The 17,920-nt window shown below is 56.0% G+C and overlaps 1 protein-coding gene across 2 annotated transcripts; it reads left to right on the top strand.

Annotated features, from left to right (window-relative positions):
- The first annotated feature begins 1,474 nt into the window (after window positions 1-1,474).
- On the top strand, window positions 1,475-2,761 carry LOC119142179 (skin secretory protein xP2-like). 2 transcript variants are annotated; one of them, XM_037374883.1, is made up of 3 exons: window positions 1,475-1,804; window positions 2,156-2,321; window positions 2,535-2,761. In XM_037374883.1, exons 1-3 carry the CDS (start codon window positions 1,478-1,480, stop codon window positions 2,699-2,701), a joined length of 660 nt encoding a protein of 219 aa, XP_037230780.1. In that variant the 5' UTR covers window positions 1,475-1,477; the 3' UTR covers window positions 2,702-2,761. The 2 variants fall into 2 exon arrangements, with proteins under 2 accessions (XP_037230780.1, XP_037230779.1); XM_037374882.1 differs by having other exon boundaries at window positions 2,156-2,761.
- Window positions 2,762-17,920: the final 15,159 nt, after the last annotated feature.

Below are 17,920 nucleotides of genomic sequence, written 5' to 3'. Positions count from 1 at the left end.
AGTCCCACAAGTGCCAAAGAACCACCCAGGGGCCCTGGCCAAGCTTGATAGCTGGGAAGATATCAGCACCAAAGAACTGTCCCAAGAGGAAATCAAGATCCACAGCATCTGGGTCAACCCTTTGTTCCCAGAGCTTTTGGAGGGGTCCTGCCGTCCCAGCAGCTCTGGCACACACGCGGCAGGAGTCACAGCTGGGCACCTGCAGGATGTGTCTGCTGACCAGGCACATTCCACAAACACCGAGCCAGCAGCTGCTGCCCTGGCTGCAGCTGCTGAGGAAGAGGAGCAGCGCTCGCCACTCGCTCCCACAGAACAGGAGGCGGCGAAGGCACCGGCTTCTCTCTTCAGCAAGCAGGGCACAGCAGCACAGACAGGGAGTCAGGCACCTGCCCCACACAGCCCCACAGCCCACACCGTGGCTCTGCAGGACACAGCTCAGTGGGATGTAAGTGAGGTGCGGCACAAGAGGCCAGCGGAAAAGCAGGACTCAAAAAGCAGCATGATGCTGGTGGAAAGGGCAAGAAGAGATCAGGTCCGGGCAACCAGGAGCAGCAAGGCCCCTGCACCTAAGCCCGTGCATGATCCCCATGAACACGGGAGCACCAGTGCTGCTGGCAGGGTGTCTGTGCCAGCTTCCATGGGTACGAGGCTTGTGGGGCCAGGGCACCAGGCACGAGCAGTACAGCAAGGCTCCAAAGCGCCAGTGGGACACGACAAGTGCATCCTCATAGGCAAGTCGGTGCGGAGCCAACGGAGGGTCCGTAGGATGCCTGAGGATATGACACATGTGGCAGACTGCTCCAGGAAGGAGGAGGATCCGCAGAAGCTGAAGTCGAGATTCCTGGCCCACAGCCAGCACAGGAGGAGGGGAAGTCCTGCAGGAAGTCCTGCAAGCATGGCAGCCCATGTCCGCGGGAAGCACTGGGCGAAGGCAGAAAGGGCCTTAGTCCCACAAGTGCCAAAGAACCACCCAGGGGCCCTGGCCAAGCTTGATAGCTGGGAAGATATCAGCACCAAAGAACTGTCCCAGGAAGAGGACATCAAGATCCACAGCATCTGGGTCAACCCTTTGTTCCCAGAGCTTTTGGAGGGGTCCTGCCGTCCCAGCAGCTCTGGCACACACGCGGCAGGAGTCACAGCTGGGCACCTGCAGGATGCGTCTGCTGACCCGGCACATTCCACAAACACCGAGCCAGCAGCTGCTGCCCTGGCTGCAGCTGCTGAGGAAGAGGAGCAGCGCTCGCCACTCGCTCCCACAGAACAGGAGGCGGCGAAGGCACCGGCTTCTCTCTTCAGCAAGCAGGGCACAGCAGCACAGACAGGGAGTCAGGCACCTGCCCCACACAGCCCCACAGCCCACACCGTGGCTCTGCAGGACGCAGCTTGGTGGGACATGAGTGATGTCCTGCACGAGCTTGAGGCTGTGATCCAAGAACGCAGCCAGCAGCTGGTGGAACAGCGGCACTCAGCACAAAGCATGGATGCGGCGATGGCAGTAAAACCACGTGCAGCAACTGAGGATAGCGAGTCTACATTGGCTGCAGAGCCTCGGGGAGAGCCCAGCACAGCCTCTCCTGTCCCAGACGAATGCCAGGATGGAGAACACATGGCTTCTCCCATGTCTGGAGACCATCCAGGAGAGGCTAGTGCAGCCATCATCTCCCCGGCAGCACACGATCATGAAGGGGCTTTTTTGTTGCCTGAAAATGCTGTGGACAACACCGCCACACCACACCTTGCCCCAGCAGCAGAGAACGGAGACAATGAGACAGCTTGTCCCCTGCCTTGGGAGCCTTGGCACCAGGTGAGCCAGGGGCGCGTGGCCAGCACCGAGCATCCCCAGGTACCGGAGGCAGGCGCGGCGCCCGGGGCATGTGTGGCAGGGACATGGCTGGTGGACATCCTCTCCATCTCCTCCCCACCACCACCACCCCCCCGGCCCCCGCCCCCGCCTTTACTCTTGCTCTCCCCATGCAGGCGACCTCCCAGCACAGAGGCGACACGCAGCCCTCCTCTGGCTGCAGGACCGTAAGCCCAGCCAACCCGACACCTAACACTGCCAAGCCTACCACGAAACCCCATCCCCAAGCGCCGGTTTCTCCCCGCATCCAGTGACGGATGCTTAGCTCTCCCTTTGTTGTTCCTGTTTTTATAGGAGGCGCCAGGGGTCTTGGCCAAGGAGGACGACAAGTGGGAAGACATCAGCCTGGAGCTCTTCCAGGACCCCCACGCTGTTCCCCCGGAGGGCCAGGCAGCCTCCGAGCAGAGTGGTAACACATCGCCCTGCTCCGGCTCCAGGGATGAGCCCGAGGATGAGCCAGGTACGTCCGAGTCGAGCGCTGCCTCGGCCAGGGCAGGCCCGGTCCGGCTGTCCCGGCGCCCTGCACCCAGGCCAGGGCGGCAGGACTGCGTGCAGAGGGGCTGGCCGTTCCCTGGACACCCCTCCCTGGGGAAAGCCCTCGGTGGTGGGGAGCAGGCAGGACCTTGCCCATTACCTGCCCAGCCCCTTGCCTACAGCTCTCCTTCTTCCACAGGCATCGCCGCCCTGCCGCACACCCCAGCTCGACGGCGACGGCCCTCCCTCTTCCGCAGGGTGCTCAGGGCTCTGCGCAGGGCTTTCTCCTGTACCTGCATCACGGCACAGCGAGAGCAGCAGCGCCCTGCTGCCAGCGGGGCCCATGAAGGTGCCGGCTGCCCCTGAGCCCGTGCTGCATGCGGAAGGTGCAGCGCAGGGAGGCACTGGAGGGATGGCTGCCGGGACTGCGCCTCACGCATTCAGCTGCCCTGAGGACATCGTGGCGCCAGCCTCTGCTGGCCCCTGCATGCTTTCTGAGGCCAATAAAAGCTGACCATTTTCCCCCAGGGCTCATGTGTGCCTGCTCCACCCTGGCAGAAAGACCCGCGCAGGCAAGGCCCACGCCAGCAGGCAGAGCTGGAGAGCCCCTGTGCTCCCTCTTCTCCACGCTGAGCAGAGCCTGTGCCCTCGGCCTCTGCCCATGCCGCTGGCATTCCAGCTCCCAACCAGATGGGGCCTCCGCTGGCCTCGCTCCACGGGGCCCGTGTCTGCCCGTCTTCCTCTTGCTTGCTCTTTGCTCTTGCTGTAGGTGCTCGTTTGCTGCGGTTCTAAGCTCCGGTTCTTCACTTCCTGTTCACTTACTTGTCATTTTTGTGGCTGTCTTAAAGGGACACGACTTTAAGACAAGTCTTTAAAGTCAACTAACGCATCTGCAGTCGCGCTGCAGACCCCAAAAAATCCCCCTTTTTGGTTTTGAACAGCTAGTACCAGGTTTGCTGTGTGCTGCAGGGTCCTTTGCAAACACAATGGCAAACAAGGCAATAGCAAACAATCAGTCCTGCCAGTCGAGTGAATCGATGCCAAAAGCCCGACATTTTCTCAGATTTTGGTAACATGTTGCTGCAATGGGGCGCCTACAATCAATGCAGCACATGCCACCAAAATACTCTCAGCCATGTCCCTGAGTCAACAACAAAAAGTCAATAGTTGCTCTGTTTTGTAAAACTGCATGTTGTACTCCTGGCAAATCATCAGCTAACAATCCCAGAACACTAGAGGTTTGACTCACATTCTTAACTACCTAACAAAGAAGGTGATTTAACTCTTTTAATGCTTTCCCTGCTGCTGCTCCGGGTAAGCGAAGAGCTGCTGCAATATGTTCCCATCGGTTCCATAAATCAACTACGTCATTACACGCTTCATCTAAAGCTATATGGCGTTTAAGCGCATTATGCTTATCAACATGTTCACGGGTTGATTTATGCAGGTGTCATGGTCCCATCATGGCCTCCTACTACATTAGCATCTACAGAAAAACAACTGTCGGCATTCAAAGTGCCAACAATATCAACTTCTTGCGGTATAATGTTATACAGAGGTAACCAATTATCCCAAATATCGGAAGGCTTTCAGTAAGGTCCTTCATTCCCCAAAGTCTTTGTCAAAATCGTACGTTCGCTTTTACGCAATGATGTCTGTTAACACACGTTGCAAGTTTTGAGGAAGGCCACATCAACCAGACATGTGTGGAAAGGTTGACTGCCTTGCACCACAGACACACCAAACCAGGACGGGTTCAGTTGCTGTGCTAAGGAGACCGCACATTAGCTGTTGGGTTGACTGGCGGCAGCGGTGCTCCCACGATCCGGCACGCTAAGCTCAGGCCGCACACAGCCAGCAGGTATCCATCGCGGACCTTCATCTGTAGAAACACAAGCATAACCTCTCCCCCAGGTTAACAATCCATGCGGTCCTGACGAATGCCTTTGTGTACAAGGTACAAGGGTCTTTCAGGCGTACTAAGACGCCTTTGTGCTTTTGCTGCTTAGCACCAATTGACACAAAGTGCCGCACAATGGGAGGCACCGCACGGTCGGCAGAGATTTTCAAAAGATCAAAACGTAGCGTGCTTTCTCTAAACGTGCCTCTGGGGTCATTCCCTTCATTCCTCCTCCCTGTTTTTCAAGCAGGCGTTTGAGAGTACCATTCAAGCGTTCAACGATGGCTTGGCCCGGGAGGAATGGGGAAGAGCAAATTTGGGGGAGATCCCTCACAGGGAAAGGAACTGACTGACGGACTTAGAGTTATAGGCAGGTCCATTGACCGTTTTGATCGCAAGGGGGACGCCGAGCACAGACAAAGCACATTGCCAGGGCCGAATGACCTCACGAGTGGTCTCACCTGTGCGGGCAGGAGCAATCATTGCAGAAGAATATGCATCTATTGTAACATGGACATGTTTTTGTCTGCCAAACTCGTTGTAATGAGTTACATCTGTTTGCCAAAGCGGTAAAGCTTGAAGGCCTCTAGGATTAACTCCATAATCGGGCACGGAGGTAACATTTTGACAGTCTGCACAGGCTGCAACAATACTGCCTGCAGCAGCCTGAGAGAGACCCTTTTGACCAAACTGATGATACAAGGATCGCCAATTCTGATGATAAAATTGGTGGGCTAACACAGCCTGCTGGTGGACATCAGGAACAGGCACCAACAGAGCCACAGAAACCAGAGCATCAACTCTAGCATTGCCTTCAATTACAAAACCGGGTAGGGAAGCATGGCTGTTAACATGCGTACCATAAAATGGAGAATGGCGTTTCCGAATCTCTTCCCAAACTAAAGTCAAAAGTGCAAAAAGCTTGGGATTGTTGACATGGCCAAGGACAGCCATCTCTAACTTGGGAAGGAGGGCTGCCACACAGGCTGAATCAGTGACGAGATTAAGAGGGCCTGGGAAGGATTGAAATGCCAAGGCCGCAGCCCGCAACCCTACAGCTTGCGGGCATCCTTCCCGATACACAATTTGGGAATGCCATTGCCCATTCTGTTTGCAAGCAACTACGGCTTTCCCCGTTTTTTCCAGACCCGTCTGCAAATACTGTGCCACCTTTGACTGGTCGTCTCTGACTCAGTTGCCGTGGCTGCAAAGTTAGATCTACAGTCATTTTCAAAAGTGGGTGAGGTGGATGATGGTACTGAACTTGCCCTTGAATATTGGCAAGAGCCACTTGGAGGGCAGTAGAGTTTGACAGCGCCCATTCAAAAGAGAATTGTTGTACGGGGCTAATCACAGCTGACGCATCAACTCCAGTCCACTCTAAACATCACTTTGGGATTTTTATGATCAAATCGGCAACAAGTTTGTACCATCCAACAGCGGTTTTCTTAGGCTGCAAAGGCAGAACCAACCACTCAAGCACATGCAGTGGATCTTCCCAAGCCTGCTTTCACTGGGCCAGCATAGCATAAGGAGAAGACTGGTCCATTAAAATAAAACCACTTAAAGGAAGCGTGATATCTACACGCCACACATGTCGTGCAGAGATCAACTGTTTGACTTCTTTCACAAGTGCCAAGGCTGCAGGTGTTAAATGCCTTGGGGCTAAAAGATCTGTGTCTCCTTCTAAAAGTTGCCAAAAAGGTGGCCTTTGTTCATTAGTAAGGCCTAAATAATAAGGCCGTAGCCGATTCAGCATTCCTGCAAGCTTTTGGACATCGCTCAAGGCCTTTACGTCCAGTTTCAATTTGATAGGTTGTGGAGACACAGTTCTCTTCAGCACATTCATGCCCAGATATTTCCAGGGCCCTTGCCTCTGAACTTCTTCAGGAGCTACAGTCAATCCAAACTCTGCTAAACTGTGCCTGGCATCCTTCTCAACTGTCTCCAGCAGCTCTTTTGACGGTGCTGCTAGCAAAATGTCATCCATGTAACGATAACAGTAAACATCTTGGTATTTGTCTCTCACTGAGCTCAGGGCTTGGGCTACAAACCATTGACAAATGGTTGGCAGGTTTCTCATGCCTTGAGGCAGCACGGTCCAGTGGTAGCTTTTTGTGGGCTCAGAGCTACTTCTAGTTGGTACTGTAAGGGCCAACTTGGCTTTGTCTTTTGGATCTAAAGGAATGGTAAGAAAACAATCTTTCAGATCAGTAACTAAAATGTCTCACTCCACTGGTGTCACGGTGGCAGACGGCAATCCTGGCTGCAAGGCCCCCATAGAGGCCATCACTGCATTGACTTTACGCAGGTCACGCAACAATCGCCATTTACCTGATTTCTTTTTTACCACAAATACAGGGGTCTTCCACGGCCTATGGGATTCTTCAGCGTGGCCCGCGTCTAATTGCTCCTTAACTAATCCATGCAGGGCACACAGCTTTTCCTGGGGCAGGGGCCACTGATCTACCCATACTGGTTTATCGGTTAACCAAGTGAGACCAAGGCTAGGCTGTTTCGCTCCCTGTAGAACGTTGGTCCCAGTTAAAAATCCGTGGTGATACAAACTCCCCATTTGACGTGCGGAATTAAACTCTGTAACTCAGCATAGGCTATAAAGCAGGCACGTTTAATTCACCGGCGGGCATCAGGGTGGATAATTCCAAAAGCACCTGCTGCCCCGACCTCTTTGTGCACGTGTGATTTCAAGTATACATTCATACATATTCAATAGATGCCCAAGAAGAGGTTGGGTTAGGATAATGAGTCTACCCAGAAGTCACTAACATAAGTTTCCTCCCATTTGCACTTGCTCACTGCCTCTTGGTGGTGCTCGCGGGGGGTCGTTGAGGATGAAGGCTTAGTAGTCTCCCTCGCTCTGAACTTTTCACCTTCACTCTTCGCGCAGACTCAGTCGTGTCTTGAATTTTTTCCAATCCATAAAACAGGACAGATCCAGTATTCCTACCTCAAGGCACAGAGGTTCGCATACCGGTGTCTTCTTATCGGCACACAGAGCATCCCAGGTCCACCTTATCAGTACAAAGGGCCCCAGGACTGGGCCTAATTTGCCAAGTCCTACTGTGAAGCTCCTCTTTGTGCAGACAATGAGAATTTTAATTATTCTAAGTTTTCCATCTCCTGTTAATCTAGTTATTTCTAAGCTTTCTGTCACATTGTCCTAAGAAATCTCGGCCCCACAAAGTGAGTGGTGCGGTGGTAACATATGGCCAGACGGAGGCAGTCTGTCCATTTGTGTTTTGATCTGTATAGGTTTTACAGACAAGCAGCTAGTAGTCATGCCCCCCAGACCTACAACTCCCGCTGCGTTATTTACCAAAGCCCTTTGAGGCGGCAGTCTTTGCTCCATATGACAGTTACGTCTGCTCCGGTATCCAGAAGACCAACCGCTCAACTTCACTTGTGCAGGAGTACCTCCCGATGACGCCACAGTGCAGGTCAGGTTAGGTCGTTGTGGAGATAGTTCTTGCGTCCAACACGCTTGAGGTATTCCTGTGGAGCCGAATCCTTCATCACCCCGCCATGCGGGCTCTGTTCGGGAAACACAACTCACAAAAGGCACAAGTTGAGCAAGGCCTGTATTTTTTGGAATTGTAACAGGAGGCACCCGTGTGGAAACTAAGGCACATATTTAACCTGTGAAGTCTGCATCAATAACACCAACATGGACTTGGATCTTGTGTAAAGTAGTACTAGATCGACCTATTAGTAAGGCACTAAGGCCCTTCCCTGTTGGCCCCTGAGCATTCAGACGGACCTTAAACACTCCATGGCTGGCTAGAGTTACCGATTCACTGGTGCATCCATCCATCCCTGCTGATCCTTGGGTCCTCCCTGATAATTGCTCACATGAGGCTGGCTGGCTGGTTGGTGTGGCAGCCAGAGGTACTTGTGTCATTGCGCGCCTCCTCGCGCTCTTGTGAGCGTTTCCCTGGCCCGGTGCATGGAATCCTTCTCTATCAAAACGAGAATGACATTGCTTTGCAAAATGTCCTTTCTTTCCACAGTGGAAACAAGGAATTTCTGACGTGGACAGTCTAGGTTTTGCCACGCATTGTTTTTTGGAGGGGCAGCCCTGTTTAAGGCGTGCTGACTTACCGCAAGAGTAACATTGCATTTGCACAGCAGCCATTACTGCTATTTTGCGTTCCAAGGCACCTACCTTGGCACAGGCTGATATCACAGTTTCTAAGCTGGGTCCTCCTGGCAATCCTTCGATTGTTTTTTGACAATCAGCATTAGCACGATCTTTGGCTAATTGCCTTACTAGCATGGCACGCAGGTGAGGGTCAAACACTTGAGAGGCAACAGCATGTTGCAACTTTTCCACAAATGGCAAAAATGGTTCTTTTGGGCCTTGCTTAATTGCTGGATAACGCTCATTGACTCTGCTAATTGTGCAGTTTTCATTATTGCTTGCATGCCTATATTTTTTATTTGATCGAATACTGGGGGGGGGGGCACTGAGCCTGATGTTGAGGGTTGGCATACTGCCCAGTACCCACCAACACATCAGGCCCATTACCAACCCGGGGATCATCTTGCGGAAGGTTTCGATTCGGCAGCCCTTGCTGTTGCGCAGCTACCTGCCAGGTTGCGTGGAAGACCGCTAGTTGCACAGGTTGGGACATGATCTGTGCCGTCTGAGAACTATCAAAAGGAGTCCAAGTGTCCGTGGTAAGCACACGCAAGAATTGCATTGTAGCCGGCGAATTCACCCCGTACTGAGAAACAGTGTTTTGCAAGTCCTGCACTATTTTCCAAGCAAACGGTGTATGAACGTTAGGATTACCAGCAGTCCCGCATCTCCTGTCGCAACAGGATATGCATGCGGCGCAGCGGTGGAAGGAGTAGTAACATCAAGGAGCGGTCCGTCTATATGTCCTACTAAATCCCAGTTCCCCTCTTGTAGTGCCCCATCTTTTACAGCCTGCCAAAATTGCCAAGGGTTGCGCGGCGTTACCGTAACGTTGGATACTGGATTTCTACCACCTCCACATTCTTCACCGCCTCTGACTGATAACCTTGTCATAGCTGGGCACGATTCCGGATTTTTGGCGTTTCCATCCTGTGGAGGCAGGGGAGGAGCTGAGGGGGCAGGCGGGAAAGGAGAAGAAGCTGGGGGAGGAGGGAGTGTGGGCTGGCACAAATGCCGTTGGGACTCAGGGGGGCAGGGATCGGTCCACCGAGGTTTCTCCTTGTTGTCCTTGTCCTCGGAATCGCTACCGAACATAGGTCAATGCTGCTGGGCTTATTTAGGGGCTTTGGGACATACAGGAGTGGCGTCTGGTAAGGGGCACGGACTCTCCCCCTCCCCCTCCCCTTCCCCCTCCCCCTCCTGTCTGTAGTTGGAGGGGGATCCAGGGCAGGTTTGGGTGATACACCCCCGCTCGCGTCTTGCTGACTTTTCAAGCCCCCACTCACATCTTGCTCATTTTTTAAGCCCCCCACAGCATCTCTAAGCAGTCCCCGTGTAGCCAAATGCCCCGACGCCTCTTTGTCCTCTTTCATCACAGCTTCCGACAGTGTTGATCCTAAATTGTCACAGGTCAACACACTAAGAGCAGTCACGGTGGACGTTTCTACTCCGTGTCTCTTGGCCCTCAATACCATACTGCCTAACCGCAGCCCATCTAGAGTAGCTCCACATTTCTGTAACACTAACTTCCACATTGACAGCACAATGGTATCTTCCTTAGAGAACTTAGTCCCCATGCTGTCCCTGGTGGCTCACCTTACCGGCGTCACATTCTCCCGGGATCTAGCAGCCGCCTGCTGTGCTATTCCGCTTCACCAGGCTCCACCTCCCCAGCAACCCGCTGGTCACAGCCTCAGGATCTGCTCCTGACACCCCTTATCGGGGGCACAGTCTCAGGGTCTCCTCCTGATACCCCTTACTGGGATCATATCGGCACGTCGAGGTGACGCAAGTCAAGACGGACATAAAAACACTATATCTACGTGGCTGGGTTCAGACAAAATGGCCAGAATGGCCTTTATTATCTGTACAGATTGCTTATATATCTTAGATAGTACGTGTGTCAGACCCTGATAGGCTTGCTGTCGTCTTCCTCTTGCTTGCTCTTTGCTCTTGCTGTAGGTGCCCGTTTGCTGCGGTTCTAAGCTCCGGTTCTACACATCCTGTTCACATACTTGTCATTTTTGGGGCTGTCTTAAAGGAACACGACTAAGTCTTTAAAGTCAACTAACTCGTCTGCAGACACGCTGCAGACCCCAACACTCCACCTCCAGAGGAAAGGCACTGAAGAGCAGCCCGTGAGGGACCATCCATGCCAGTAAGCAGCTGTCAGCTGGGCTCAGGATGCTGAGCACCGCCCCCCGCCAAAGCCCAACTCACCGGCCAATGCACCACCCACCCCTGGCACTGGTCACGGAGCCTCCCCTCTCTGCTCAGTCCCGTGGCCAGGGGCAATCCCAGAGAGCCTCAAGCCTGTCTGGCACCACTGGCCCCAGGGAGAGCCCAGCTGGCTCTTCCAGAGCCCTGCTCCTCCAGCATGGCCCTGGGAACGGTGTCCAGGAGCGTTTCTGCCAGCACCTTCCCAGGAACGGACCAGCCTGGAGGGTCTCCTACCGCTCCCCCTTGCCCTTCTGGAAGATGGTTCTGGTGATTGGTCGGGTCACCAGGAGTCTCCCCGCATCAGCAGGCCCTTCTAGAGAGCGGAGTGTGGCTTCACACTGGCACAGCACGGCTCCCTCCAGCCCTTGGATGCTCCTCAGCCACTCACACCGCCACTTGGCAAACGGTATAATTAATACACTGAAAGGACCACGGCTGACCCGAGCTGGAGGTCACCCACTGCTCTGCTTGGCTGCCAGTCTCTTGTCCCTTTCTTCAGCAATGGTCAGGCAGATACCCTTTTCATGGGGCAGGGAGATCCATGGCTTGTTGCCCTGCGGCAAGAGACAAGAAGCCACCTCACATCATGAAACACAGACTCTCCCTCTTTGTGGGGGGAAAGCAGCACAAGCCCCTTAGGAAGGTGCTGAAGGCGTACAGGCCTACATCTGCCCCTTCTGGTCGCGTCCATCAATTACGCACTTCAGCCAAGACAGAAACGCCACCCCCTTCCAACCTGGCAGGAGAGCCCATGGCAGACAGCGAGACAGCAGAGGCATCGCAGGGGAAGGGCGCTCTCAGCCAGAGCAGCTGCCCCGGGCACACCCAGAGCCCAGCGCTGCTCGGCTCCCAGTACTCAGAAGGTTTAGAAAACCACAGGGCTGCTCCTCGGAAACATCCCCATTCCTACACTCATGGATGCTTCCCCTTCCCAGAGCGCTCAGCCCGGAGCAGGCAGAACCACCAGGAGCAGAGCCACAGCTGATGCCAGTGCTGAAGCTTCACCGTGTGGGAAGGCAGCTGCCCACGGACAACACCCACGCCTCTCGGTGTCAGCCAGCAGCCCCCAGCAACGGGAGAGAACCCACCCGCATCGTGTCCGTGCAGGCTTACTTTGCCAAAAAACAAAGATGCTGGAGAGCCTGGTGGCAAAGCTATTGCCATTGGCGTCCCTCACCAAGTGAGACACTTCAAAAGGGGCGCAGGTGCTCACGGGTGGGGCGTGGGCGTCTCCACAGCCATTGCCCAGGGCTTTGTGATGCAGGCAGCGCATCATGCCCAGAGGCCAATGTGATGCGGGTCTCCACGGTGACCGTGGGGGTATTTAAGGGGCGAGAGCCCTGGGGTGTCCACTCCCAGAAGAGCGACTCCCTCAGGAGGCAGCATCTCCCCTGGGTGACCATGGCAGGTCAGCGGCAGACGCCGCCAAAGATGCCCACGCATGAGGAGGCGAACACCCGCCCCCAGCACCAGAGCAGGCTGCCCAGGCTGCAGACCCTGCACCAGGTGAGAGATGGGGCAGGAGGGCTGGTGGCGGTGGGACGGGGCCACATGGATCTTTCTTGGTGCTGCGGCTGGGCTTGCCAGCACTGGGGGGGCCGCTGAGCCAAGGCAGCCACCTCCATCACCTGACTCCTGCTCTTCCTGCCCACAGGTGGGCCATGGGCAGCCGCAGGCAGCAGCACCTTCCGAATCTTCTTCCCAGAGCAGGGAAGCTGCCAGCAGACCCCGACAGCTTGTCCCATCTCCTCGGGTCTGCTGTGGTGAGTGGGATGCAGCCGGCAGGATGCAGAGCTGCAGGCGAGCCCCATGCAGCCCCACAGCCAACACCACAGCTGCACAGGAGACAAACCGGTGCCTTTTGAGGGATTCAGAAAGCAGCATGATGCTGGTGGAAAGGGCAAGAAGAGATCAGGTCCGGGCAGCCAGGAGCAGCAAGGCCCCTGCACCTAAGCCCGTGCATGATCCCCATGAACACGGGAGCACCAGTGCTGCTGGCAGGGTGTCTGTGCCAGCTTCCATGGGTGGGAGGCATGTGGGGCCAGGGCACCAGGCACGAGCAGTACAGCAAGGCTCCAAAGCACCAGTGGGACGCTACAAGTGCATCCTCATAGGCAAGTCGGTGCGGAGCCAACGGAGGGCTCTTAGGAAGCCGGAGGATGTGACACATGTGGCACACTGCTCCAGGAAGGAGGAAGATCTGCCAGAGCTAGAGTGGAGACAGCTGGCCCGCAGGCAGCACCCGAGGAGGGGAACTCCTGCAAGCATGGCAGCCCATGTCCGCGGGAAGCACTGGTCAAGGGCGCCCAGGGCCATAGTCCCTCAAGTGCCAAAGAACCACCCAGGGGCCCTGGCCAAGCTTGATAGCTGGGAAGATATCAGCACCAAAGAACTGTCCCAGGAAGAGGACATCAAGATCTACAGCATCTGGGTCAACCCTTTGTTCCCAGAGCTTTTGGAGGGGTCCTGCCGTCCCAGCAGCTCTGGCACACACGCGGCAGGAGTCACAGCTGGGCACCAGCAGGATGCGTCTCCTGACCAGGCACGTTCCACAAACACCGAGCCAGCAGCTGCTGCCCTGGCTGCAGCTGCTGAGGAAGAGGAGCAGCGCTCGCCACTCGCTCCCACAGAACAGGAGGCGGCGAAGGCAGCGGCTTCTCTCTTCAGCAAGCAGGGCACAGCAGCACAGACAGGGAGCCAGGCACCTGCCCCACACAGCCCCACAGCCCACACCGTGGCTCTGCAGGACGCAGCTCAGTGGGACGTAAGTGAGGTCCGGCACAAGAGGCCAGCGGAAAAGCAGGACTCAAAAAGCAGCATGATGCTGGTGGAAAGGGCAAGAAGAGATCAGGTCCGGGCAACCAGGAGCAGCAAGGCCCCTGCACCTAAGCCCGTGCATGACCCCCATGAACACGGGAGCACCAGTGCTGCTGGCAGGGTGTCTGTGCCAGCTTCCATGGGTACGAGGCATGTGGGGCCAGGGCACCAGGCACGAGCAGTACAGCAAGGCTCCAAAGCACCAGTGGGACGCTACAAGTGCATCCTCATAGGCAAGTCGGTGCGGAGCCAACAGAGGGCCCGTAGGATGCCTGAGGATATGACACATGTGGCAGACTGCTCCAGGAAGGAGGAGGATATGCAGAAGCTGAAGTCGAGATTCCTGGCCCACAGCCAGCAGAGGTGGAGGGGAAGTCCTGCAGGAAGTCCTGCAAGCATGGCAGCCCATGTCCGCGGGAAGCACTGGGCGAAGGCAGAAAGGGCCTTAGTCCCACAAGTGCCAAAGAACCACCCAGGGGCCCTGGCCAAGCTTGATAGCTGGGAAGATATCAGCACCAAAGAACTGTCCCAGGAAGAGGACATCAAGATCCACAGCATCTGGGTCAACCCTTTGTTCCCAGAGCTTTTGGAGGGGTCCTGCCGTCCCAGCAGCTCTGGCACACACGCGGCAGGAGTCACAGCTGGGCACCTGCAGGATGTGTCTGCTGACCCGGCACATTCCACAAACACCGAGCCAGCAGCTGCTGCCCTGGCTGCAGCTGCTGAGGAAGAGGAGCAGCGCTCTCCACTCGCTCCCACAGAACAGGAGGCGGCGAAGGCACCGGCTTCTCTCTTCAGCAAGCAGGGCACAGCAGCACAGACAGGGAGCCAGGCACCTGCCCCACACAGCCCCACAGCCCACACCGTGGCTCTGCAGGACGCAGCTCAGTGGGACGTAAGTGAGGTCCGGCACAAGAGGCCAGCGGAAAAGCAGGACTCAAAAAGCAGCATGATGCTGGTGGAAAGGGCAAGAAGAGATCAGGTCCGGGCAACCAGGAGCAGCAAGGCCCCTGCACCTAAGCCCGTGCATGATCCCCATGAACACGGGAGCACCAGTGCTGCTGGCAGGGTGTCTGTGCCAGCTTCCATGGGTACGAGGCTTGTGGGGCCAGGGCACCAGGCACGAGCAGTACAGCAAGGCTCCAAAGCGCCAGTGGGACACGACAAGTGCATCCTCATAGGCAAGTCGGTGCGGAGCCAACGGAGGGTCCGTAGGATGCCTGAGGATATGACAAATGTGGCAGACTGCTCCAGGAAGGAGGAGGATCCGCAGAAGCTGAAGTCGAGATTCCTGGCCCACAGCCAGCACAGGAGGAGGGGAAGTCCTGCAGGAAGTCCTGCAAGCATGGCAGCCCATGTCCGCGGGAAGCACTGGGCGAAGGCAGAAAGGGCCTTAGTCCCACAAGTGCCAAAGAACCACCCAGGGACCCTGTCCAAGCTTGGTTGCTGGGAAGATATCAGCACCAAAGAACTGTCCCAAGAGGAAATCAAGATCTACAGCATCTGGGTCAACCCTTTGTTCCCAGAGCTTTTGGAGGGGTCCTGCCGTCCCAGCAGCTCTGGCACACACGCGGCAGGAGTCACAGCTGGGCACCTGCAGGATGCGTCTCCTGACCAGGCACATTCCACAAACACCGAGCCAGCAGCTGCTGCCCTGGCTGCAGCTGCTGAGGAAGAGGAGCAGCGCTCGCCACTCGCTCCCACAGAACAGGAGGCGGCAAAGGCACCGGCTTCTCTCTTCAGCAAGCAGGGCACAGCAGCACAGACAGGGAGTCAGGCACCTGCCCCACACAGCCCCACAGCCCACACCGTGGCTCTGCAGGACGCAGCTTGGTGGGACATGAGTGATGTCCTGCACGAGCTTGAGGCTGTGATCCAAGAACGCAGCCAGCAGCTGGTGGAACAGCGGCACTCAGCACAAAGCATGGATGCGGCGATGGCAGTAAAACCACGTGCAGCAACTGAGGATAGCGAGTCTACATTGGCTGCAGAGCCTCGGGGAGAGCCCAGCACAGCCTCTCCTGTCCCAGACGAATGCCAGGATGGAGAACACATGGCTTCTCCCATGTCTGGAGACCATCCAGGAGAGGCTAGTGCAGCCATCATCTCCCCGGCAGCACACGATCATGAAGGGGCTTTTTTGTTGCCTGAAAATGCTGTGGACAACACCGCCACACCACACCTTGCCCCAGCAGCAGAGAACGGAGACAATGAGACAGCTTGTCCCCTGCCTTGGGAGCCTTGGCACCAGGTGAGCCAGGGGCGCGTGGCCAGCACCGAGCATCCCCAGGTACCGGAGGCAGGCGCGGCGCCCGGGGCATGTGTGGCAGGGACATGGCTGGTGGACATCCTCTCCATCTCCTCCCCACCACCACCACCCCCCCGGCCCCCGCCCCCGCCTTTACTCTTGCTCTCCCCATGCAGGCGACCTCCCAGCACAGAGGCGACACGCAGCCCTCCTCTGGCTGCAGGACCGTAAGCCCAGCCAACCCGACACCTAACACTGCCAAGCCTACCACGAAACCCCATCCCCAAGCGCCGGTTTCTCCCCGCATCCAGTGACGGATGCTTAGCTCTCCCTTTGTTGTTCCTGTTTTTATAGGAGGCGCCAGGGGTCTTGGCCAAGGAGGACGACAAGTGGGAAGACATCAGCCTGGAGCTCTTCCAGGACCCCCACGCTGTTCCCCCGGAGGGCCAGGCAACCTCCGAGCAGAGTGGTAACACATCGCCCTGCTCCGGCTCCAGGGATGAGCCCGAGGATGAGCCAGGTACGTCCGAGTCGAGCGCTGCCTCGGCCAGGGCAGGCCCGGTCCGGCTGTCCCGGCGCCCTGCACCCAGGCCAGGGCGGCAGGACTGCGTGCAGAGGGGCTGGCCGTTCCCTGGACACCCTCCCTGGGGAAAGCCCTCGGTGGTGGGGGAGCAGGCAGGACCTTGCCCATTACCTGCCCAGCCCCTTGCCTACAGCTCTCCTTCTTCCACAGGCATCGCCGCCCTGCCGCACACCCCAGCTCGACGGCGACGGCCCTCCCTCTTCCGCAGGGTGCTCAGGGCTCTGCGCAGGGCTTTCTGCTGTACCTGCATCACGGCACAGCGAGAGCAGCAGCGCCCTGCTGCCAGCGGGGCCCATGAAGGTGCCGGCTGCCCCTGAGCCCGTGCTGCATGCGGAAGGTGCAGCGCAGGGAGGCACTGGAGGGATGGCTGCCGGGACTGCGCCCCACGCATTCAGCTGCCCTGAGGACATCGTGGCGCCAGCCTCTGCTGGCCCCTGCATGCTTTCTGAGGCCAATAAAAGCTGACCATTTTCCCCCAGGGCTCATGTGTGCCTGCTCCACCCTGGCAGAAAGACCCGCGCAGGCAAGGCCCACGCCAGCAGGCAGAGCTGGAGAGCCCCTGTGCTCCCTCTTCTCCACGCTGAGCAGAGCCTGTGCCCTCAGCCTCTGCCCATGCCGCTGGCATTCCAGCTCCCAACCAGATGGGGCCTCCGCTGGCCTCGCTCCACGGGGCCCGTGTCTGCCCGTCTTCCTCTTGCTTGCTCTTTGCTCTTGCTGTAGGTGCCCGTTTGCTGCGGTTCTAAGCTCCGGTTCTACACATCCTGTTCACATACTTGTCATTTTTGGGGCTGTCTTAAAGGGACACGACTTTAAGACAAGTCTTTAAAGTCAACAAACGCATCTGCAGTCGCGCTGCAGACCCCAAAAAATCCCCCTTTTTGGTTTTGAACAGCTAGTACCAGGTTTGCTGTGTGCTGCAGGGTCCTTTGCAAACACAATGGCAAACAAGGCAATAGCAAACAATCAGTCCTGCCAGTCGAGTGAATCGATGCCAAAAGCCCGACATTTTCTCAGATTTTGGTAACATGTTGCTGCAATGGGGCGCCTACAATCAATGCAGCACATGCCACCAAATACTCTCAGCCATGTCCCTGAGTCAACAACAAAAGTCAATAGTTGCTCTGTTTTGTAAAACTGCATGTTGTACTCCTGGCAAATCATCAGCTAACAATCCCAAAACACTAGAGGTTTGATTTGCATTCTTAACTACCTAACAAAGAAGGTGATTTAACTCTTTTAATGCTTTCCCTGCTGCTGCTCCGGGTAAGAGAAGAGCTGCTGCAATACGTTCCCATCAGTTCCATGACTCAACTACACCATTACATGTTTCATCCAAAGCTATATGGCGTTTTAAGCGCATTATGCTTATCAACATGTTCACGGGTTGATTTATGCGGGTGTCATGGTCCCATCATGGCCTCCTACTACATTAGCATCTGCAGAAAAACAACTGTCGGCATTCAAGTGCCAACAATATCAACTTCTTGCGGTATAATGTTATACAGAGGTAACCAATTATCCCAAATATCGGAAGGCTTTCAGTAGGTCCTTCATTCCCCAAAGTCTTTCAAAATCGTACGTTCGCTTTTACGCAATGATGTCTGTTAACACACTTGCAAGTTTTGAGGAAGGCCACATCAACCAGACATGTGTGGAAA

Source organism: Falco rusticolus, unplaced genomic scaffold, assembly GCF_015220075.1.
Source record: "Falco rusticolus isolate bFalRus1 unplaced genomic scaffold, bFalRus1.pri scaffold_77_arrow_ctg1, whole genome shotgun sequence".
Taxonomy (NCBI): domain Eukaryota; kingdom Metazoa; phylum Chordata; class Aves; order Falconiformes; family Falconidae; genus Falco; species Falco rusticolus.
This window is presented reverse-complemented; position numbering and strand designations above follow the sequence as displayed.

What these genes read in the sequence shown, in the direction of transcription:
- LOC119142179 (XM_037374882.1), top strand. Translation starts at nt 1,478, where the DNA reads ATGGATGCGGCGATGGCAGTAAAACCACGTGCAGCAACTGAGGATAGC. An exon ending in CTTGGGAGCCTTGGCACCAG is followed by an intron (nt 1,805 to 2,155) that starts GTGAGCCAGGGG and finishes CTGTTTTTATAG; the next exon opens with GAGGCGCCAGGGGTCTTGGC.